At 51.1% G+C, this 22849-nt stretch overlaps 10 protein-coding genes across 10 annotated transcripts; 3 read left to right on the top strand and 7 right to left on the bottom strand.

Moving 5' to 3' along the window:
* Positions 1-319: 319 nt before the first annotated feature.
* COCCADRAFT_3819 (glycoside hydrolase family 43 protein) lies at positions 320-2572 on the top strand (the record flags this gene model as incomplete). Its single annotated transcript, XM_007712615.1, has 1 exon — positions 320-2572. One exon carries the CDS (start codon positions 320-322, stop codon positions 2570-2572), a length of 2253 nt encoding a protein of 750 aa, XP_007710805.1.
* A 424-nt stretch (positions 2573-2996) lies between these two features.
* On the bottom strand, positions 2997-3920 carry COCCADRAFT_3818 (uncharacterized protein; the record flags this gene model as incomplete). Its single annotated transcript, XM_007712614.1, has 2 exons — positions 2997-3807; positions 3877-3920. 2 exons carry the CDS (start codon positions 3918-3920, stop codon positions 2997-2999), a joined length of 855 nt encoding a protein of 284 aa, XP_007710804.1.
* Positions 3921-4540: 620 nt separating this feature from the next.
* Positions 4541-5269, top strand: COCCADRAFT_92319 (uncharacterized protein; the record flags this gene model as incomplete). The annotated part of the gene is made up of 2 exons (XM_007712639.1): positions 4541-5066; positions 5142-5269. 2 exons carry the CDS (start codon positions 4541-4543, stop codon positions 5267-5269), a joined length of 654 nt encoding a protein of 217 aa, XP_007710829.1.
* Positions 5270-5600: 331 nt separating this feature from the next.
* On the bottom strand, positions 5601-10148 carry COCCADRAFT_92278 (uncharacterized protein; the record flags this gene model as incomplete). Its single annotated transcript, XM_007712638.1, has 8 exons — positions 5601-7524; positions 7571-7753; positions 7801-7911; positions 7957-8286; positions 8337-9574; positions 9626-9698; positions 9755-9972; positions 10089-10148. The coding sequence occupies 8 exons, from the start codon at positions 10146-10148 to the stop codon at positions 5601-5603; spliced, it is 4137 nt and encodes a 1378-aa protein (XP_007710828.1).
* Positions 10149-10888: 740 nt separating this feature from the next.
* Positions 10889-12006, bottom strand: COCCADRAFT_35534 (uncharacterized protein; the record flags this gene model as incomplete). The annotated part of the gene is made up of 2 exons (XM_007712637.1): positions 10889-11909; positions 11969-12006. 2 exons carry the CDS (start codon positions 12004-12006, stop codon positions 10889-10891), a joined length of 1059 nt encoding a protein of 352 aa, XP_007710827.1.
* Positions 12007-13988: 1982 nt separating this feature from the next.
* Positions 13989-14876, top strand: COCCADRAFT_3815 (uncharacterized protein; the record flags this gene model as incomplete). Its single annotated transcript, XM_007712613.1, has 3 exons — positions 13989-14046; positions 14101-14764; positions 14819-14876. The coding sequence occupies 3 exons, from the start codon at positions 13989-13991 to the stop codon at positions 14874-14876; spliced, it is 780 nt and encodes a 259-aa protein (XP_007710803.1).
* A 319-nt stretch (positions 14877-15195) lies between these two features.
* COCCADRAFT_92436 (uncharacterized protein) lies at positions 15196-17079 on the bottom strand (the record flags this gene model as incomplete). Its single annotated transcript, XM_007712636.1, has 2 exons — positions 15196-15944; positions 15996-17079. The coding sequence occupies 2 exons, from the start codon at positions 17077-17079 to the stop codon at positions 15196-15198; spliced, it is 1833 nt and encodes a 610-aa protein (XP_007710826.1).
* A 1445-nt stretch (positions 17080-18524) lies between these two features.
* Positions 18525-19409, bottom strand: COCCADRAFT_80287 (uncharacterized protein; the record flags this gene model as incomplete). The annotated part of the gene is made up of 2 exons (XM_007712635.1): positions 18525-18647; positions 18783-19409. Coding segments are annotated over 2 exons (750 nt in total), but the record flags the coding sequence as incomplete, so codon positions are not given.
* Positions 19410-19445: 36 nt separating this feature from the next.
* COCCADRAFT_92369 (uncharacterized protein) lies at positions 19446-19862 on the bottom strand (the record flags this gene model as incomplete). Its single annotated transcript, XM_007712634.1, has 1 exon — positions 19446-19862. A coding segment is annotated over one exon (417 nt), but the record flags the coding sequence as incomplete, so codon positions are not given.
* Positions 19863-21347: 1485 nt separating this feature from the next.
* COCCADRAFT_3813 (uncharacterized protein) lies at positions 21348-21977 on the bottom strand (the record flags this gene model as incomplete). The annotated part of the gene is made up of 1 exon (XM_007712612.1): positions 21348-21977. One exon carries the CDS (start codon positions 21975-21977, stop codon positions 21348-21350), a length of 630 nt encoding a protein of 209 aa, XP_007710802.1.
* Positions 21978-22849: the final 872 nt, after the last annotated feature.

Raw genomic sequence — 22849 nt, 5'->3', positions numbered from 1 at the left:
TCCGTAGCCTTAACCAATACGGGTTACAGTCCGATCAATCTAGCTGTTCAGGGGAATGATGTTCTTTGAAGTTCTTGCAGGCAAGTTACGACCTGCTGTAACCATCGGACTAGCTGCTGCGCATTCGTGGAGATTCTTCACCCCGGTATGACATACGAGGTCACACTGTGTCTGTTCAAGTATGTGTACCTGGCATAGTCCTGTTCGGGGTAAATCCCACCCGGTGGACAAAGTATGTTATATATTGTGAAGGTAGGTGATCAGTGCTGTAGCAGTTCAGGAGCAGTTTTGTGTCTTTTTCACTACCTCGCAACCCACCATGCGTGCTCACAATTTTCCCCTTTACGCATGGGGTCTGTGGTCGGCATCCACTGCGAATGCTGCCGTATCGCGCCGACACATTGACCAGGCGCTTGACAGTCTCACAGTTACGAACATTGAGGATGTAAGCGGCAATCTTCACCTACCAGACACATCTGGAGACTTCAAAATCACCTGGGCAAGCAGCCACCCATCAATTATCTCACCGGATGGTATCGTGAAACGACAGGATGCCGAAACCGCGGTCGATCTCACGGCAATCATTGACCATGAAGGAATCATCTCCAACCGCACTTTCAACGCCAATGTCCGTAAAGCAGCAGCCCTTGCACCTTTCGAGGGTTACGCCTTTGCATACTTTACGGGCAACTCCATAGCTGGCGAAAAGATTTACATGGCAGCCAGTCAAGGCAACAATGCTTTGAAGTGGAATGAGCTGAACGGCGGCCAGCCAGTCCTAGCCTCTACTATGGGCACAAAAGGCCTGCGCGACCCTTTTGTCATCCGATCAAACGAGGGCGACAAGTTCTTCTTGCTCGCCACTGACCTTTCGATCGGATCCGGTACCTCGTGGGGAGATGCAGTCAAGTTTGGCAGTCTCTACCTTGAGATTTGGGAATCGAAGGACCTTAAGACCTGGTCAGCCCAGCGCCACGTCAAGGTTTCTCCATCCACTGCTGGAAACACATGGGCGCCTGAAGCATACTATGATGCTAGTATAGGCTCATACGTGGTTTTCTGGGCTTCTTCGCTCTATGAACCAAGCGATACCGCCCGTACTCGACCGACCTACCACCGGATGATGTATGTCACCACGCGAGACTTTGTCACATTCAGCCAACCTCAGGTATGGCAAGACGCTGGACTCTCGCGTATCGACACCACTGTCATCAAGGAGGGAAACACTTTCTACCGATTCACCAAGGACGAGGGAGGTACAGGAACCAACTGCCAAGACATCATCCAAGAGCGGTCAACATCGTTCCTTGCGCCTGTGAGCGGATGGACTCAGGTTGCTGCATGCATTGGTCGCAACGCCGGTACCAGCGCCGTTGAAGGACCGACTGTATTCAAGGCCAACGACAATGACGTCAACGGCAAGAAGTTCTACCTCTTTGTGGATGAATACACGGGCCGCGGCTATATTCCTCTCGAGACTGCAGACATCTCCAAGCCAACCTGGAAGGTCTCCAGCTCCTACAGTCTCCCACGCAGCCCGCGCCACGGAACCGTCATCCCAGTCACTGCCAGCGAACTTGCTAACCTACGATCTGGACTTACGAGCCGCTCAGATTCTGTTGCTTCTCGCAGCCGCTCCCGCTTGAGTGCTAGATCAGGAAGCCCTGTTCTCCCAGGCCTCTATGCCGACCCCAACATTGCAGTCTTTGGCAAGAACTACTACCTCTATGTCACAACCGACGGCTTCCCAGGCTGGGGCGGCAACGTCTTCTACGTCTGGAAGTCTCCCGATCTAGTTTCATGGGCTCGATCAGAGAAGCCTTTCCTAACTCTCAATGGCACAAGCGGAAACGTTCCATGGGCAACAGGAAACGCCTGGGCTCCAACCATTATTGAAAGGGGCGGCAAGTACTACTTCTACTTCAGCGGCCAAAACCCCAAGTACAACCGCAAAACCATTGGCGTCGCCGTTGCAAACTCCCCCGAAGGCCCCTTCACCGCCCAACCCGAAGCCATGATCCTAAACGACGGCACCCCCAAGACCGGCCAGGCAATCGACCCTGCCGCATTCCGCGACCCAACCACCGGAAAGTACTACATCTTCTGGGGCAACGGCACACCAGCCCTCTACGCCGAACTCGCCGACGACATGATCTCGCTCAAGGCCGGCACCACACGCGCCATCAGCGGCCTCACCGACTTCCGCGAGGGCATCTTCCTCAACTACCGCAAGGGCCTCTTCCACCTCACCTACTCCATCGACGACACCGGCTCAGAGAACTACCGCGTCGGCTACGCTACCTCGACCAGCGTCAACGGTCCCTGGACATACCGCGGTGTTATTCTCCAGAAGAACACTACCCTGGGTATCTTGGGTACTGGACATAATTCCATTATCAATGTACCCGGTACGGATGATTGGTACATTGCGTACCACCGCTTTGCTATCCCCAACGGCGGTGGAACGAACAGGGAGACGACGATTGATCGGGTTTACTTTGATGATGCCGGGTTCATTAAGCCGGTTGTGCCTACGCTGACGAGTGTGGAGCCGGAGCCGGTTCCTGCATGAGGTCGTTGAAGGTGGGATGGGGTGTATATATGAAGAGTGGTTTTCTCTTTTCTAGTAAATAGTACGCTGTTTTGATCATGTAGTTGAATGAAATATGAATATATATCATGAATTTACTGGCTCGATACATACCTCCCTACATGTAGCGTCGCTAAGTGTTCAAGGACTGTATGCGTTTGGCTTTTTGACAAACAGTCTTTTGTGATGTGCTTGTTCAATCAGGCACCATACACATATAGAAGATTGATTGTGCTTTCTATTGACAATGTCTTGCTATTTGACTCTACATTATTCACAGTGTACTATCAATTCTAACCGCGTAACTTGAATCCAATCGTTACTCGACATAACCTGATGTCCATGTATATTTCATTCGTCTCAACCCCTTGCACTCCCTCCAATCGTATTCCAACACTCCCGCCCCCTATCCAGCCCTAGGTCTCTCCCATGCCTGAGCATCATTCATCTCAATCCCTCCCGTGACACTCGCCTGCCCCAACTTCTCCACACTCCAATCCACATCCCCGGGAACCGGACTCCTCAGCTCCTTCTCGCGACCCAACCCCTCAACACCCGCCGGACCATCTCCCCAAACCAAATACTGCGCCGCGAGCCCCAAATCGCAGCACGCCTGAAAGATACCACAAGCCTTGAACGCCCAGGGGACCTCTCCACTGCTACTCGCGAAGAAGAACCACATCTTAAACGTATCACCAATAACCCAATTCACAATAACACTCGGGCGGAACCCCTTGCACCCCCTCCGCTGCCAATTCGCCAGAATCTGAGGCAACGGCAGCGTCGCCTCAATCGTCAACGCAATGCCACCCAGCAAATCCGTATACGGTCCAAACACGGCCGTCGAACTCATCAGCAAATGCAACACCAGCAGACTGCCCGCAAAATACGTGATAAACGCCCAATAAGGTCTCGGGGCCCTCCACTGCCAAAAGTCATACGGGCGGTTCGACACGTCGTTGTGCTGAAACGGGAGGTGCGAGGGCGGGGGCCGATTCGTGAGGGCGACGTGGAGAAGGAGGAGGTGAACGCATATCATAAGTAAAGCTTGTATGAGCAGCGAGGTGCTGAAGTGGGCGCCGAACCAGTAGTAGACTTTGAGGATGCTGGCGACGAGCATTATGAGGGGGATGTCGAGGGAGAAGCCGGCGGAGCTGCGGGCGCGGTGCATCGAGTAGATTTGGTCGCCATAGCTGGTTATCGGGCTCGTTGCTATGCTGGTGCGAGGGAAAGCACGGATGCGTTAGAGTAGGGAGGTGGAGAGGAGAGGGGTGCGGGCGGCGTACAAGATGGGCGCTATGTTCTTTACGATTGCGCTGATGAAGAACATGGTTGTCTTGGTCGTGAATCGAGGCGGTCGGTCGGGGAGGGCGGGCGGCGGGCGGAGGACGAGGCGGTATTGTTCGGAACGGTGGTGGTAGGTTGTCGGAATCACCTCTCTCCCCTTGTTTGTATTGTACCCACAATTTTCTTCACGCTGTCTTCTCTCGTTTCTTCAAATAAAAAAATCTTTCCAAATAGGATCGCTTAAGTAGACAAAAGAAAAATAATAAAAATAACAAGCACGTGACCGTCGTAAAACCGTTTGGTGTTGTAACCGTTGCTGCCAAAAAAACAAGGCCAGCAGCGCGGGATAATAAAGGGCAGAGAGGGAAAAAGGGAGGGAAATGCACTAAATGTAACCCGCGGACAACCTAAAGTCCGGTCCCCTGCCTATTTGCCCATAGGGCTGAACCCTCGTTATCTTATCGCCCGAATCCGCCTCAATATATCCCCATAATACCCCAACTCTCCCCTCTCTCCCCCTCCATCCTCCAAATACAAAGGTCAACAAACCCCACCAACCCCGCGTACACAACCTTTCTCCTTTCTCTCCCTTTTTCTCCTTCTTTTTGAAAGAACAATAGAATACCTAGATTTTCTTTCCAAAAAAAATAAAAAATAAAAAAGATGTCCCACACAGCATTCTTCTACGGCACCCTAATGGCCCCCCCAGTCCTGCACCGCGTAATCTGGGGCTCACCCACGCCTCCCACCCCAACCCATGCATCCCTCCTCCACATCCGCCCAGCAATTCTACACGCGCATCAGCGCAGAAAAGTAAAAGGAGCAGACTACCCCGGCGTAGTCCCTGTTTCCTGCTCGGAGGCAAGTGTAAGGGGGACGCTGGTGCAAGGACTTACAGACGGTGATTTATGGCGCTTAGATGTTTTTGAAGGGAAGGAATATGTTCGCAGCAAAGTTAGGGTCAGGGTTCTGCGGCCTAGTCAGAAAATACAAGGGGAAGGGAGAAAGGAAGGGGAGGGCATGGGCGATGTGACTCAAAAAGAAGAAGATAACGTCGAGGGAGAGGAGGTAGAGGCTGAAACGTATATTTGGGTTGCAGGGGAGCACAGGTTGGAAGGTGATGAGTGGGATTTTACAGAGTTTGTGAGGGAGAAGATGGGGAGGTGGGTTGGTGGGGTGGAACTTGAAGGTAAGATTTTCCAGCCCGTTGATACTAGTGATGAGTAGGGAATGAAGGGGATGGTGTAGCTAACGATCACCGCAGATGTCGATAATGCAGTGGCAGCAGCACAAGGCGATCCAACTGGCGGTCGCGGCGCAAACGGCGATATAACACGGCAATTGAACCAAGAGAGCAGGGCAAGCAGGGAGATACTCGAGAGTGCGGTGTGAATGAAGAACAGAAATCCGTTATTAGTTATATCTTAGCACGTCTTTCCCCCTCAGTTCCCTCATCCGTGGATCGAGTTTTCTTCTTCTTCTTTTCGCATTGCATTGCCAGAATGCACCACCCTTCCTCTCGTGGCATCGTCTGTCGGACGAACTGGCAAATATGTAGTAGAAGTATCTGTAGCAAGCAACGCCATCGCCATGCTAAGAAATAGAAAAGAAAAGAAAAATTCTAGAAAGGAACAAGCACAAGGCTGAATAGGAAATAAAAATGTTACAGAGGTGCTGGAAAAGCCGTACTGGTATCGTGCCGCTAAATGATTGGCCAAACGACCTATATTGTCTTGTCTTTTGTGGTGATGGGACTCCTCGCTGGCTCAGGTGTTTCTCGCACTATAGTACTATCTTGAGTCCCATCCAACTGCATTTGGTCGGTGGATTGTGAGATTGCTTCCACAGTATCATCAGTCCCTTCTTCGCTGCGTTGCAAGTTTTGGCTGGGCTGGCTTGGGTCTGGTGCTCTGGACCGACGAGCATGGTCCTTCTCGTAGTCGTCATCGACCTGGCCACCAGTTGATGTGTCCTTCTTACCGGACTCGACAATCTTGCTGCGCGGTAGTGGCGGGGGGATTTCCTCAAAGGAAGGTGAGGGCTGAAGCATCTGTATCGGTCTCGGTGGTTGCGATGATGGCATATGATGTTTGTCGGCACGAGGCTGCAAAGGAGGACGCAGTCCAGGGCCCTCGACTTCCATCTCTTGCGAATCCTTAATTTCAATGGGTGCATCCGGCGCGCTACCCTCACGGCTACGTGGGGACTTGGCCTTGATTCCAGAAGATCCATCTCTCTTCTTTTTCAATGACGGGTCCATCTGTGGTCTTTTGGCATTTAGTGAGCCTGTCAGATGATCGTGGTTGTCCTGTCTTTGACGCTTGCTAAGGCCGAACAAGCGAGATTCTTGGTCCTTTTGATCGATGTGTCCAGTCTGGTCAGTCAGTCTGTCGGGACTGTTATGCGTGTCACTGGCTGACTTATGTGGCTGGACAATCCTGCTGTTTACGCGAACCTCCGGGCTATGGCGTCTCGGTGACACATTAGAATGGCTAGCAAGCCCTGGTTTGGCAGGAGAATTGGTTGTTGGGGGTGAGTTTGAATCTTTAGTCGCGCCTCCCTGCGACGAGTGCTTGACTGAGGCTGAACTGTCCTTGCCAGGTTCAAAAGGCGAACCGAGTCTTGGAAGAGGTAAAGTGGGAGACGGTTCAGCTCGCGGTAGGCCATCTCCATCGGCAGCATGCTTGTCACTTTTTGCCTCCGTCTTTGTATCCGGTGATCTTTCACACGAGGTTTCTTTAGTCGTCTGTTTCGCTGTCGGATCAGGCGAAACCTTTGACTGCATCGATTCCTTCTTTGCCTTCTTCTGTGCCGCCCTTGCTACCTCTTGCTGCTTGTGGCATTCGAATATGATTTCTCGCATTTTGTGCCTCATAACTGAAGGATTGAGCTCTGGCCAGTCTTCTTCAGCCGACATGGATCCCGTCAATAGCTTGTGCATGAACTCGTCCGGATTTTGAAAAAACTTCTCGATGTAACCGAGTAGATAAACACCACAGTCGGTCCAGTTGTTCTGCATCGGAATCTGGGAGCCTTTTGGGTAGTAGCCATTCTCTTTGATGACTGCTTCCATGCCCCGCTTGCTTTTGCCTTCTGCTGCTATCCAGTCTTTAAGGGTGCGAACTGCCCCACTACGGGCAATCCCCCCGAGAGAGTCGAGAACAACAACTACTGGTTGAGTAGGATCTCTCTTAGGGACAACCTTGCGTTTGTTCTTGTTCTTGGCAAACGATAGACTTGATTGCACCAGCTTCCCTCGGGATGGGACTTCCAGATCACTAGCGGTCTGCGGCGTCTCCATATGTTCAGTTTCCGATTCAAGAGTTACTGCATTGTATTCGTCAACCCCAGTCCGGGGTCGAGCTCCTGTTCCAGGGTCATCACGATCAACTAAGGATATCGTCACCTCATCGAAGAGGTTGGGATCTTCATCCTGTTGGCTATGCACTTCTTCGACCTTCATAGGTGAGTTTGGATTTGACGTCGATTGCAACTTTTTGTGCTCCTCCCCGTCGCTTGCTGTAGTTGATATGGCAGACAATTCAGGTGTTTCTTGCATGCGAAGCTGTGGGTCATCGACATCTTCGAGCACGGGCTTGCGCTGGATGTTTGAGACATTGCAAATAATCGCCAAGTACCAATGCGACCTATGAGAGGTCAGTAAATTCTACAAGGTAGACAATTTTGACATACTGTGATTCATTGATAGGTACAACGATATAGTCGTAGGTGAAAATGTCAATCTTAGATGTCCAGCGCTCGACAGCTTTGTAGTTCATCGATTTGCGGCCAGCATTTTCTGTGAGTCTGGTGAAGAAGTAGGTATTGAAGAAATAGACCTTGTCAGCAGGAACGTTGAGCTTTTTGAAGAGATAGCTTCTTGTTGTTAGCGGTTGCATGAGCTGAGACCTCAACCCACATACATCATGTAGAAGTCTATCAGACTGTCATTCAAGTACTCCTCTTCGTCCAGTCGAGGCAAGTCATCAAAGTGCACTATAGCACGCTGACGCCCTTCCCCATACTCAAGGGACCTTCATGTGATTAGCGAAATCATGCAATGGAGTTTCGGTGCTTACTTGGTCCAGGGTCGTCCTAGTCCCTTGTCGATGGAGTATTTTGGCACCTCAACAATTTCAGGACTACTCCTTTCAAGGCGTGTGGACGTCAATGGTCGTGAGCGTGATGAACGGATCAATGCTGTGGCTGTTCTCGTATTATCAACGGTGAATCTGTCTTCGACACCCCTTTCGTGGCGCCGCTCTCGAACCCCAAGTGGCTTTTCCGCCTGCTCAGAATGCGTTCCATGACTCTTGAAGTCTGTTAAAGCGTTATCTGAGACTTCAGACATTGCTACTTTATCATTCCTTGCTCGTAGAGGCGAAGTAAACAATCGGCGCATGTGTTCACTGCAACAACGTTAATAGGGGGCTGATGGTGGCTGCGTGTTCACTCTTACTTTTCTTTCGAAAGAATCTTGCCGCTTGTTGTCAGAGACGCTGCATGTGAATTGCAGAATGCCAAAAAGTCACTTGTGTTGAGAAACTCAAGATCAAATATGGGAATATTGCCATCTGCATTCCTGGGTCCTTCCAGGCGAACACGGCTTGTCTCATCTGCATGGACCTTATTGACTTCCTGAGGATGGATAAAAATGACTGTCTCATAGCCCTCTGTGTTGTACTTCTGGACGCGCAAGCCTTTCGGGTCGCTTCGCAGAACCAGAGTAGTATGTTCGCCCTCCATTTTGGAGCCGGCCACGTCAAAGTCATACGATCTTGCAAATGACAACGGCCAAGAATTACTGCTGGATTTACTGTGTCCATTTCGTTTGGCACCACTCTGTACGGCCTTCTTTACTTTTGACGGTGACAGGATCTGCTTCCTGGTAGCAACGGGTGAAATGGCAAGCTCATCGGCGCTGTCGCTATCTTCAGCCTGATCCAATCGCCTAGGCACTGGTTGATGTTGAGTACGGAGATTGGGGCTGTTGTTAGTGACGGGGCGGCTGGTACTTGGCTGCTCTGTGGTCGATTCATTGATTCGGGCTTCAGGGAAATGTTCAGAAGTGATTGGTCGCTCTACGAATTTTTGAGGCTCGCCTTGTTTAAAACCCCGTAAAATGAACTGGTGGGCTTCATCAGATAGGGTGCCACGGCCGGTAGGGGAATTATTCCGGCGAGCTTGGCGCTTAATGCAGCTTGCTTGTCTGGGCTTCTTTGCAGAAGGATTAATGAGCCCGTCGACTTCTCGGAACTCGTTTGTGGTTCGGTGTATCTTGAATTCAGCCCCAGTACTTCCACTGTCAATACTAGGACGTGATTGCGATGACATAGCCGAGACTGGTCTTTCATCAGACAGCCTGCGAGGGGTAGACGCTTCAGGCCGTGTCACCACCATGGCTTCATCGTCTTCGTCATCGTCTAGGGTTATATGCTCAGTCTTCCTGCGTTTTGCGGATGCAGGTCCACCAGACCATTGACCCTCTTCGCCTCGTGACAATCCATGCCGGCTTGGTGTGGTAGGTACCTTGCTTCGTTGGAACTCGGAGTAGGCTGTCTGACCCGGACCTGGCGACTGGCCTATTAACACGGGACGGGGACGGGTATGTTTCCCGTACGTTGTAGGCTTCCGAATTGCTGCGCGAGCTACGCCGTTGAGTGTGTCGACTGGCCTGTATCCCTTGTTCGCGCCCGGCTTCAAGATGTCAGTGTGGAAGCTTATAACCATAGATGCTTACAGACATACCTTGTTGTGCATGGTTCGTGGATCCGACATCCAGGACGACGGGTTGGGTATAGAGACTGCATCTGCTGGAACTCTGATCGGCTATTAGCATTCTCCCTCTTACTATTCGCAGTCATCGTGGTAATTTACTCGTAATCACCAACCAGGCGCCTCTCGTCCTCGCTTATAGCACGTTTTGATGGCCGTGAGAGAGATTTCCCAGAAATTTTCTCGTCGCGCTGGGGTTTTCTTGGGGGTTTTGTGGGCGAAGAGAGGTCTATGACAGTGGGGGTGGATCTTGAGGCGGGTGGTGAGTCCCTAGACAAGGGCAGGTCGAGAGTTGGCGAGTGGGCGGGGGCATCGTTCGCCTGTAGCAGCATGGTGTTAGCTGGGAGGAGCGGCAGTGTTTCGTCACATGTGCAAAGTGAAGTGGCAGAGCCCAAGTCAAGGCACTCGGAAGGCGATCAAAGAAAAGTGCGCGTACGTCTGTGGTTGAGTGGCCTCCGGCAACAGCTATTATGCCGTTGATGAGGTTAGACAACATTAGTGTAGCATTGCGGTGGCAAAGCGACTAGAGGTGGCATTCTTGAATGCGGACGCTAATCCTCAAAATGCGCGAAGAAAAGGCACAAAGCGCAAACGCGCGCCGTGGGGCATGTGGAGGTGAAGTTGCGCCAGCAGGTGAGTTCGCGATGACGTCCGTGCGCCTCGTCTGGACAATCCTGCTTGGACTTACAAAGACGGGTGGCTTCTGCAGTTCAACAAGATCCTTGTGGTAACATCTTTGCTTCGCGCTCGTTAGACTTCACATGCAAAATATAGAGCATCACGTATAGCATGGGATTGAATCGAGGCAACGAAGCGCACTAGTCATGTGCGCATAGGTGTACATAGTATTATCATTCATGGTCACAGGTCTATGTGACATGCATCTGTGTGGATGCTAGCTTCAAAGGAAGCTGACCAAAATCGCACAACACCAGCTGCGATGCGACGCTGTGTATAGTGGTGGGCATGGTCTGCAATGACCGGACCAGAAAAAGAGCTGATCCAACGGTTCATATGCCTTACATGCAAGTAGAGCCCGCGGTGAATTCCACGCGCTCGACTAGGGCATGGCATTTCTGTCAGTGGCCCCCGCTGGTGGTACATAGAATCCTTTGTGGGTCTGATAACGCAGGTGCGCCTGCGCTTGTGCCTGCGCTTGCGGAAACAACGCAACGAGCGTGTGACCCTGATTCCGAGCCTCAGAACAAGTCAATCGCTCGGTGGCCCGAAAACGATCTAAGAACCGGCCACTGGCTTCTCTTCGGTGGACGTCACCCTCCGCTTCTCCATGAGATTCTTTTCATGGCGGGCCTGGTCGATGGCTGAACGCTGGGCAATGCTGTCATCGTGACTTCGCCAAACAATGTTGGTGCCCTCTGGCAGCTTGAGGACCCGCCTAATCGTATCCCGAATCTTGACGTTCTTTACTCCGTCACTCTTTGTCCAGATGCTGAAGACATCCTCCCCGCTTCGGACACTCAGAACAAAGCCACAGAATTCATCGCCGGCCTCCAAGAATTGATCGCCAACCAGCGCAAGCAAGAGGTCTTCCCAGTAACGGTCCGCAACACCCTTTTTCAGGCGCATGATCCATTTGCCGCCTCGTTTGTTCTCGTCATCCTCCCATACCGGTCGTATGCCTTGTTTGAAAACATGATAGTCGGACACAGAGGGCAGACTCGAAGGTCGCTTGAGGTGTGAGAAGACTCTCCAAAACTCCTGGGCCGTGCTGAATCTGCAGAGCGGTACGATCGACTTTTCATAGTCGACGTTCTTAGCCGTGGGTGGACGGTACCATACCGCCCAGGTGTACTTGAGCGGCCACGGCGCGTTGAAGTCTGGCGGTGCGGACGGGCTCGCGGTGTTTTCTTGTATTGGTGCCGTGGCTATAGACTCTTTTCGTATGCTGTTGACCACCTTGCTCACGGGTTTGTCCTTCCTTTCAGAAGGGGTTGTAGGCGCTGTGGACGACATGGCGGCGGCTTTGAAGTCAAAGGCTGTTCCTGGCGTCTTGGGAGTCTTTGCCGCGGAGCCAAAGGAGGCGAATGCACCTGAGCCGAGGCCAAAGGCAGATGAGCCTCCAGTGGTGGGCGACGCAAGGCCGCCGGGTGTCAATGGGGGGATGGCGTTGAAAGGATTTCGGCCGCCGTGGGACGAGTCGCCCCCGAAGCGTTTGGTTGCGGAAACGGTGCGCTGGTGTGGTTCGGATTTATCGTTGTTTTCGGAATGCGACATGGAGAGGGAGAGCTTGCTGGTGCTGTTGGACGCGGGTCAGTAGGTGTGAATGCGAAGGTGCGGGGGTGCATGCGAGCATACTTGGAGCGCCGGGTCCAGAGGTTCTCCCTGTTGTCCATTGGCAGCAGTGGCAAGTGGGTAAATAATACAAAAGAAGAAGAGGAAGTAGAAGAAGAACAGCGGGTTATCCAAAAGCGGCTTGGGCGTGGTCGTGTGAAAGCAAGTTGTAAGTATGCGAGCTAGAGGGCCGAGGGCCAGTGTGCGAGTGAAGCGGGCGGGGTGTGGTTTGTGATAGTTTTGGTTGTGGTGCAGGCGAAGGCTGTGCGGGCGTATGGATGATGTGATGGTACAGAAGAATGTGGAGAAGACGGAGTGCGTGGGATCGTTGAGCGTAGTGGGATGTGTGGTATGCAATGCCGAATAGTGGAGCGTACTGAGAAAACGTTTGAGAGAGGTTGGCACACTTGCAGCTCAGGCGCGCGCCTTGCGCGGCAGGGATGGTGGCTTAGTCATGCGCCAAGACGAACAATCTCTTCTTTGCTGGCGCGCGACCCAGTCCTCTTCTCTTCTTCTTCTTCTTCTTCTTCTTCTTTAACACCGGCCTTTGACTCGTAACAACTGCCAGCTCGACACTCTCTACTCAGCTGGCAACTCGGATAACTGGCCCAGAACGAGCCATCCTCTTCTAAAACCATCATCACGAGGGCCGCTTCTCGCGGCTTCCATGATGCGGTGATGACCTGAAAGCAGGGACATTTTTTTATCACGCGCTTGACGCGTTGAGACGGCGCTGTTTGCAGCCGTCTCTGCTTGATTTTTTGTATGTGTGAATCGCTAATTTTGTCACGCCATGGCTGGGGATGAGGGTCCTTGTGGACCACTTCTGGTAGTCTGAGTCTCAGCCAGATGTACACTATCGCGCAAGCGATTTCTTGGTTGAATATGAAGCTCAAAGGCAAAGTCTGAAGCGATTGGCTGTATCTTGTGTGTGGTGGCTGGGGGTTGCTTTGAGAACAAGGAGTGCTAATTGGTGATTGCCCAGCAGTCCCCAATCGACGAAGCCGCAATGGTGCTCACACGAAGCGTATCGGCGATAGCTCCTGGTCGTGTGCAGCATTGCAACCCAAGCAGCATTACTTCCGTCTCATGAGACCCGAGTGGAGGGTGGGCAGTCAAGCCAAACCTTGTACACTTTGGCAATGCTGGTGTTGATGGTCGGTGGTAGATGACAGTAGCCTGGCGCTATGTGCCGCTGTAGCCATGGCCTCCCTGTCCATGCAGGGTGGACGGAAAGTGCAAAGAGAGTTTGTCGATGGATTGCGTACACAAGACAGCATTCCATACAGGAGCGCACCTGCATAGCTCTTCACGTGCGCCCCTCCCGTTTGCATGTGATTGTCAGGATGCGCGCTTGGCACAGTCTACGAGGGCGAGTGAGTCCACGGGCGCGAGTCTCACAAGCGTTGCAGTGTGCTGCCCAATGGGTGGAGTGGAGCAAGCCCTCGCTTGTCGTCATGGGTCCGCCCCAGTGGTGATGTTCGCCCTACCGTGTACATGTATAGTCTATGGGGTAGTTGGGCATGGCGCGGCCGCATCGTGCATCTGTCAAACAAAGACAGCCGCGTTAAGCCCGGAGGTGCATGTAGGTCGCTGCAATAGTCGAGTGCTGCGGGGAGTCTTCCCTTGTCTTTTCTAGCCCTGCCGCCCTTGCAGGCAGAGCAAACGGGCGAGCGGGGGGTGCAAAACAAAGGTCCCGCCGACGTCATCGTTCTGTGCTCTGTGTCTTCACCAGGACAACGCACCCCCACCACGCCCACTGCGCTTTCCTCGGCGGCCTCACTAACCCGACCCTATCGCTTCCTGCGCTGCCTGCTCCTCTGCTAGCCCATCTCTCCACCTCCCCATCTGCCCATCGGCCTCCTCTTCATACAAAGCTCCCCTGGCCCCCGTCAGTTTTGCTTTTCCACACCTAGTCTCCCGCTCCCATCACCCAGCCTCCCAACCACCCAACTTCACTCCCCGCACTACTGCTCTCTTGCACGTGCCGGTACCCTTCTTCTCTTGAAAAGAAGCAATCACACCACCATCCATCACCCACGCAATGACGGCACAATCGCCCCAGCTGCACTCGCCCACCTCGCATCCTGAGCGGCCAAAGGGTGCGCCCGTGAAAAATACCCCGCTTCGCCCGCACCCTTGATTAACAGGCCCAGGTATCCTCAAGAACTCCACTTCTTACCGCTCAAACTCACACACATCGCCTACTCGCGACCTGCCGCCTGCCACGAGCCCAATTTCCTCGGAGCGCCCGCAGCTTGGTCGTGAGCTGTCGGAGAAGGAAATCGTGCTCGAGAATACGCTACGCAATGCTGGCCCCCACCGCCGCTCGTCTTCAAACCCTCGTGGCCTGGCCTCGCGGCGCCAATCGGGCGCAGACCCCGCGGGCGACGCCAGCCCCCAGCTCAAGTGGGATGAGGCCAATCTCTACCTCAACGAGCAGAACCGTGACAGCACCATGAAGATTGACGAGCCAAAGACGCCCTATGCCAAGCAATACGATCCCGCCGAGGACGAAGAGGAAGTCGAGATGCTCAACGCCCAAGAGCTCAAGGTCGACGAGCTCGACAAGGCGAAGCGCAAGCCAAAGATTGACGATATCCCCGAGTTTGACCTAGGCCAGCCAGAGCTACAGGCCCGCCACTCACACACGCCCGATAGCGAGAAGCGAGTCATTGTCGGCGAGGGCATGGACACGGACGAGGGCTACCACGGCGAACTACTCCCCAATGCGACACAGGAGGAGAAGGAGAAGCACCGCAAGTTCGAGGAGCTGCGCAAAAAGCATTACGAGATGAAAAATGTCAAGGACCTGCTAGGGTAAGTCTTGTTGTTCACCGCTCCCAGCATGAGTCGCCGCTAACGGCCAGCTAGCCACCCAGAAGATGCAGATGAAGACGAAGAGATGCCCTCGCGCCCCAATGGTCCATGAAGGGCTGCTTACGTTGTATGATCTATATTTTGCGGCATTATGATGGAGTTAACGGGATTTACCTTGTCAAAGGACGGCGCTGGAGGGCCTTGGGGGATATTAATTTTCATAGCTGATCGGCTTTGCATGTGTGACGAATATGACGATTGGACTCTTTTGCTTCATAACTGCCGAATGTTGATTGTGCAAGATCGCGTCGTGTATATATGTTTGTACGTAATTACCATGATTCAATAACCCCAATACGTGTCGCGTCCGCCACCATTGCTATATACCAAGAGCGAAGAAAGGAAAAGAGACAAAACAACTCTTCAACCCCTCACTTGAACTCCTGATCAACAGCCTCGAAATTCTCCAAAAAGCTCTGGAAAGTAAACACGCCCAATCCGGGATCCAGGCTTCCCGTCGTCGCGCGGATACTGTGCATACTCAACTGCGGGATTCCGCAGTCAATAGCCCTGATTCCCGTTGCAGCACTGAGCATCGGTCCCACGGTTCCTCCACTGCGGCTATCATTCCTAATCTGGAACACCTGGAGCTTAGGATCCGTCTTGCGGATACCCACATCGCGATCGACACAGCGCTGCAGGATAGCCGTGGAGACGGCATCAGTCGTCATGTGCGCATTCGAGTCCGCCGACACAGCGGGGCCGACGTTCAAGCGGGGGGAGTGGTTCTCGAGGTAAGCGTTTAGGAAGTTGGGGTTCACAGCGTGAATGACGTCGCTGGAGACAAGGAATGAGTTTGCGTAGGTTCGGCTGAGGGCGCTGCTTGTTTTGCCGTTTGCAGCGAATTCCTCGGCTATGCGCTCCATAATGCTGGAGAGGAAGTTGCCGTGGGCACCCTGGCGGAGGAGGGACCCGACTTCTTCGTCGTCGAAGAGGGCGACCATGCGGATCTGCGATGAGCTTGAGAGGGTGGACGCAGAGTTGAGGAGTGCTTGTACGGCGGCCCAGGAACAGAGCTTGTCATCGATGCGGCCGGCGAAGATGAATTCTTTGTCTAAGCCGCCAGTGCGGGCGGGTTGGGTGTCGAAGAGTTCGAGTTCCCAGTTGACGATGCTGGAGTCTGTTGGTGGTTAGTCGTGTGGATTCAGAGATGGAGCATATGGCAACGTACAGTCAGTAACACCAAGCTCTCTGGAGATAGCCTTGACGAGCCTCTCAGGCTGAGTGGAAGCAAAAGCACCCTCTCCACCAAGAAGGCTGGCCTTGAATTCTGCCTCGTTCTCACTCGAAGGTCCCAAGTCACTGTTATCGAGACCAATAATCGGGACCATCTGAGTCTCCTTGTTGAACGGGCCGTTGGCAGCAGAGCCAAAATGCGGTGCCAAAGTCGGAATCTTCGCAATGGGCCAGTCCAGCTTGACAAGCTTGGTGACAATCTTGCCATTCTCCTTGACGAGCACCCTGCCGCCAATACCAAGATCGCGGTCCCACCAGGTATCACTGAGCGCACCAGCGTATGGCGCTACACCAAGCTGCACGTAGCCAGCCTTGGTGCGCAGCTTAGGGATGGGCTTGAGCTTTGCGGTCAAAGCATCAATGTGTCCTGCAACGATTGCTGCACCATTGCCGGACGCGTATTTGTCACCAACAGCAAAAGCAATCAACGAGGTGCCATTGCGCTCGACGTAGTATTTTCCTCCAGCCTTCAGCTCCCATGCATCCCGTTCAGACAGCTTCTTGTAGCCATCCTTCTCAAGGTCCTTTGCGACAGCATCGACGGCGTGGAAAATGGTAGGGTTGTTGGTCATGTAATCGGTGAAGGGCTTCGTGTAGCTTGCTGGGTCCTCTTTGGTACGCGAAGGAACCGGGATCCAGCAGTGGGAGGGTACAGTCTTAGAAGCCTCCATTTCCTTCTCAGGCTGCTCACTAGGTACTTCGGGAATCTTGGGGGGTACAGGTGGAGGGTTCTGCTGCCTTGCTGGGGGCGGGTAGTCGTCGTCGTAGGCACGAATCAAGTCGGGGTATGATGCTGCTACACTATGACGGTGGCTCAGATCAGAGTTACCTTCTCGGGTTCTCCAAACTCTTGCGGCACTTCCCCTGTCTGGGCGTTGCATGTATGGAAGAGACGCGGTGGTATGCGCGCGTGGAAGTATTACCGAGGACGAGGGTCGCAACGGGCGAGGCGGTGACGGGTCAGAGTACAGATCAGCATTCGAAGTTGCTTTGCGTAGAGCAGGGGGATTCCTCGTCATGTTTGTAGTTTCGCGCATGTAGTTGAAGCTATCTGTGAGGTGGAGGAAGCAAGGAAGATGATGGTTGCAGTCGAGGCTGGAGGTGTTGCTACGGTACCTCTCAAGCTATTACGCCACATGTGAGGCGGAGCACCCGGATGCGGAAGGCCTCCGAGCGCATCGCCGCAGCCGCTAACTTGGATCCACTCGTAACGGAACAACCGCTATAGCGGAACACTAATACTACTGTCAGATTTAATAGGTGTTCAATAATGGTGGAGATGATTTATTGATTGTTCGTCCTCAAGCCGCTATCTGAGGGGCTTGGTGGTCTAATTACGTCGGGCTCAGGCGCCTTTCTTGGCGCGTCCTGATTGGCTAATTATAGGATCCGGGTACTCTGCCTCGTACCCAGATTATGCCTGTGACCATCATCCGAACTATCTCATATCTGACAACTACATACTTCCTCTCTCTCTATCATATCCTCCTATTGTTTTAGAAAATGCTCTAGATATCTAGGATAGTAGTATACAATAGAATAGTAGAGCTATTATGACCCTTCGTGCACACTACTCATACTTTAGTGTATACGACTCAACACGATCAGCATTGCCCCCAGTCTCGCCCGACAGGAAACAACCGCTAGAACTGTTCTACGAAACAACAGAGTATCTTCATATAAGTATTATGTTCTCATATGTACCTTTGCCATCAAACGGCCGCTTGCGTTGTTCCCATTCCAGATCAGAAACAAATACCCTATACATGTACCGGTATCCCCTGCCATTATGTCGAAGACCTAGGACCCAACGGCACTCGGGGATGAGATACAACTTATCATCGTGCCGACAAGAAGGTAGCGAATCTTCAAGAATGTGCCCCACGATACTTGATCCGACAATAAGATTGCGGACATGCTCGAAGAAGCTGCTCAGTTTCGCGATTGAAGAGGAACTTGGAAAGTTAAGGTCTGCTTGTTGAGCTGAAACTCTGCCGCCGCGTCGCTGATTTTTTCTTCTCCTTGATTTATTTTCGCATTGGAGAAACTCTTCTAATGTCGCGCTATGCTCGGATGAAGATGGATCTTCCTTTGTATCGGCATCCCAAAAGTTGAGACGAAGATAATCGCGGAATCTTCGTACGTGCGTTTTCGCATCAGCATGAGGTATATCCTTAGATTTTAGATTTGCCAGAACTTCCTGTTCAAGCTCAAGAATAGCTTTGCGCAGCACATCTGTATCCGTTTTTTCTTTCATTGGAGGAACTTCCAGCGTCGTGATGACTCGTCCCGACACCAGCGCATTGTGTATCCGTATTTCGGTACATCTTACGCCGATGTCAAATAAACCCTTCGGCGCTCCCCACTTTTTTTCGTACTCTGCAGTACATCCATCACAAATCTTAACTAAGGATCCGTGATATATTTTACCCATTGAAGTACCTTGGGCAAGGATATCATACTTGCTTTCTGGAGCTCCACGATTTTTATCCTCTCCAATCCATGTTTTGGATTCCCATAATGGAACCCAGGAAGGTATCCCTTCGATATTACTAGGTCCGCTTTCAAGGATTCGGAGAGGGTATGACTGAGGTCGAGGATCGAAAAGTATCCAAATAGCGACTCGGTGAAAAAATCCAAGAACTGTATATTCCTCCTGGAATCTCGTCACGAGAAAGAAGATATTGCTATGGCAACCCATCATACGAAGAAAACCAAAGACTCCATTAACCCTATCTTTAGGTTTGGTCACTTCAAAATTTCCACTCATACAGCTCAGGTACGTAAGGAGACGGCTCGCAAGAGATGTTTCGGATGGTTCATGTCCTTCTTGAAACATGCCGTGAACAATGAGGGGTATGTGGGTTCGAGAAGGTATCAATGGTGTACCTGAAAACATGAAATGGTCCGCCGATTCGAGAAACTTACGATATCCGATTTTGAAATTGTCGCATTGCATGATTGGTTCCCTTTCTGGAAGCGTGGCTTCCTGGATGACCCAAACGCGTCGCCACCAGGGTTGCATAGCTATGATTCGCATTCCGAGAGCTTGTATTTCATCTAGAAAACAGTCGTTTCTTATTTCCTGACCGAGCAGGCGGTCGTCATCCATGACGTATTTCATGGCTTCGAGCAGTGCCCTCCTGATAATCAGTCTGCTTTCACTACCCAAGACCTCATCTGTATTTTCTTCTGGGGATAAGAGAGAGTAGGATCCTTTAGGTATCGGAACTCGTCTTGATCGATAATTCGCAAGTTCCTCTTGTATATTTGGCGTTGACTTGCATACATCAGTGACAGAGCCTAGCCAAATGCGTACCTCCGCGGCCATTTTATACACAAAGCCCATTTTTCTCACTTGTGAAAAACGTTCTTCCTCATCTGACTGGTTGATACAAATGGCGTCGACCCAGAGTATGCGCTTCGAATCACGGTCTCGTAGATATCGTAATGCTGTATATAAGTTCGTTGTTATTTGGAATGATTTATAGAAATCCGCCCCTGGGGAGGGAACGGGTGGTCGTGTACTAGCAGTTTCACTCGTGAGGAGTTTTTGGTAACCAAGTCGGATAGGTTCTGTCTTTCTTGGGTCGCCCCACACGTATGACAATGCAATGTACTCTGCTTGAGGTGCAATATTCTCTGTTTGAGGTGGGTTTTCGGGTATACTGGCATGGTAAATCGTACAACGTATACAATCGTTGAATCCACCTGGATGCAGGCGTATGAGTTGAATTTTAAACTCCTCTAAGGAAATTGTGGAAATCGGTTGGTATACAAAAGTATTTCGTGAGCTGATCATTTTCTTGATCGAACGGTTGAAGAAATTGGTGGAACAGTTTGGAGAGGATGTGGAATGCAACAAGGCTGAGTTAATTTTGATTACGAAAACCGGTGAAGCAAGGTGGCGAACCGTACCACTCGACCAACCATATTCATACATCTGCACTATTTGTTTTATTAATTAAGCTTGGCTCTCAGAGGGCGTAGCCATTGCAAGAGCATCTTCGTGGCGCTACAGCAACCAACGTCTAATATACAGTAGACAATGACAGTCTGCTGATCATTCAATGCGCCAATCATCCGACAGTACATTTTGTATAGACCAGGTGTAGGGTACTTTCAAGTAGCGATACCCGGAGATCTGCTAGTATGGGGAGAAGATATCAGCATATAGGCTAGGTTTTGTTAATCAAGTGATCTGAAGCAGCAAGCCCTGCTGTCATAAAAGGTGGGGTACATAGGGTGGGGTGGTGCCCGAAGCTTCTATGATTAAGACGAAATATTTGACGCACTCTAAATCGCTGCAATTTAATGTGCACGGCTTTGAATGGAGAATTGAGTTTGACGAAATGTTAAAAGATCAATTAGAATCCGTACAAATGTGTGACCTAGGTATAATATTCTTAAAAACATTTATAGTTTGGTACGCAGGATGTTCGACACAGACGGATGGGCGTCCGTTTGAAGTCGACGTATCGCCAGCACTTTTTCAAGCAGAGGTATTTCGGCCTTTAGCAAGGGACATGAACTGTGTGAATTGATACAGATGCAGAGTCTACTCTTACCGCAAGACGTGTTCACTACGAAAAGCATTAGCTCTAAACCTTAAAAGCATAAAATACTCAGCCTACCTGCTCCACTTGAATCATAAAGCCAGCGTCGCAATAGCTTGCGGAATAGGGAGCTGCCATTTTTTAATCAGATGACGCTAGGAGCCTTCAGCGCGTGGATATCTGCTAACGAGGTACTCGCTCCGGGGTTAGGCCGCTATATGTGCTAAGACACTATGCTGGGCTACATAACTAACATACGAGGACTTTCCTACACGATTTAGGTGTAGCTGCTGTGTAATGCAGCTAGTTTACAGTTAGGCCGTTTTTATCAGGCCCAAATAGGGTGTTTGCGGAATACCGGCTGTACAACTAGCGCTTTTGGCAAGGTCTTGTTGATGCTCTTGGTAGCAATGAATCCCTCTTCCAAAAGACTGACTAGATTCGTTTACAGCTTCTTTCCTGCAATGTGCATCGAAATTGTGTCTGAATAGAGAGCCGCAATCGTCAACCATTGCGCGACACGAATCAACATCAAGTCAAAGCACAAAAAGCAGGTCAAGAAACGAAAGAGCCACTTCCATATAGTCACCCTTTGTCTAGATTGATGATATTCATTCACTAGGATCGTGTGCAGTCATACTTCATCGGTATCGTTTCGTATCATTATCCTCGTCATGTAATCTCCTGTGTCATCTGTAAAGTCTCCGGTCTATTCGAGCACTGAGACTTTATCACAACTTGATATTTTCCCACTCCTCTCCTTGCGGAAACCCCAAATGAAACCTCCCGCACTTTGCAAAATCTAATAAAGCCTGATCTGCCATCTGGAAATCCGTCACCCTTCCACCAACCTCCTCGTTCGTGTCCAGGAAATGTGCATGGACACGCGGCCCACTGATCGCCTTCATCCATTCTGGTACGATGAAGCCGAAGATGACACCGTCAATTCCATTGCGACCAGATCCATGTTCAAACTCTATGGACTCGAAGCGGCCGAATATTCTGAACGGCATGAGCGTATTGACACCTTTTGTAGGTCCCAATTCATTGGAAGAAGTGAGTTCCTCGAGGCCGTCTATGTTTATGGAAGGTATCTTGATACGGAAGTTGGGCTCATAAACAGTTACTAGAGCGAGGGGAAGGCGTGCGTTTGCAGGTGCTGGCTTGGCTTTCCCGTCTTTGGTGATTGCAAAGGCTTGACCGGATTTCAGCATCATGAGGTTGCCATCTTCGTAGACGCCAATGCCGTCTGAGCCGTGTGAGGTGAGGTCTGATGTTCGTGGTTGGCCTTGGTTGAAGCCGGCCTTGAGGGCGGCGACTGTAGAGAATTGGAAGATATCGTTTGGTATGGATCCGACCATCTTAAAGAAATTTGATGGTATTTATGGGGATAGGGAGTTTGTCAGATTTTTCCACATGGCACTTATGGTGTGATGGCCTGATGGTATTACATAGTAGAGATGAAGGTTGATCAAGGGTCCGGGGTTAGCGGAGAGCCGATCACCGACTCGGCTATCGTAGAAGTGCATGAGCAGCATTACTGGGGCATTTGTTCGCACTGTTTCTTTGATCGAACGAATCTCAAAGCTCGCACATAGTCGCAACTCTTTCTTTTGTAGTGGCAATTTAGCCAAGGTTTAGCATGGTCTGCTGGAAGAAACTTGCTTTTAGAATATCCAACCTCCCATTACTCGACATATGCCTTCGATATTCGATCATAAACCAATTCTCGCAGTCTCTCAGTTAGGTTCCTGGTCGTAATACTGGAAAGGAGCGTTGTTTTCTCGCGGTCGAAAATTGCTCTTGTTCCAAGCACAAGTGTATTAATAAAAAACTTGAAAAATGATATCTGTGCAGCGAGAAAAGATCAAAAAGGTTCCCTAAATTCTATGCTTCAATGCAAAGAGTAGTTTGCCAAGTATTGTATGAGTGAGTATGCTAAACGAGGATATTTTGCATGGTATGCGAAGACCAGGAGTCACCATTCAATTTGTTTTCTTAGCCAACTTGAAAAAGACGAAATATATCAAGATGGCTAAGGTGAAGACATTTCAAGAGTACTCGTCAATTCGAATAAGGACTATGCACGGAAATTACTGGCAACTTGCAGTTGAGAAACAAGGTGGACAAAAAGAGTGACGGAGAGTTGAGCCAATAACGTGCGGGATCAGTAAGCTGGGCAGATCAGTAAGCTGGGCACCCCACCAAGCTTGACGCGACTCTCTGTGCAATT

This window comes from Bipolaris zeicola (genome assembly GCF_000523435.1).
Source record: "Bipolaris zeicola 26-R-13 unplaced genomic scaffold scaffold_47, whole genome shotgun sequence".
Lineage (NCBI taxonomy): Eukaryota > Fungi > Ascomycota > Dothideomycetes > Pleosporales > Pleosporaceae > Bipolaris > Bipolaris zeicola.
The sequence above is the reverse complement of the archived record's forward strand: the minus strand, read 5'-3'. Positions and strand labels throughout refer to the sequence as shown.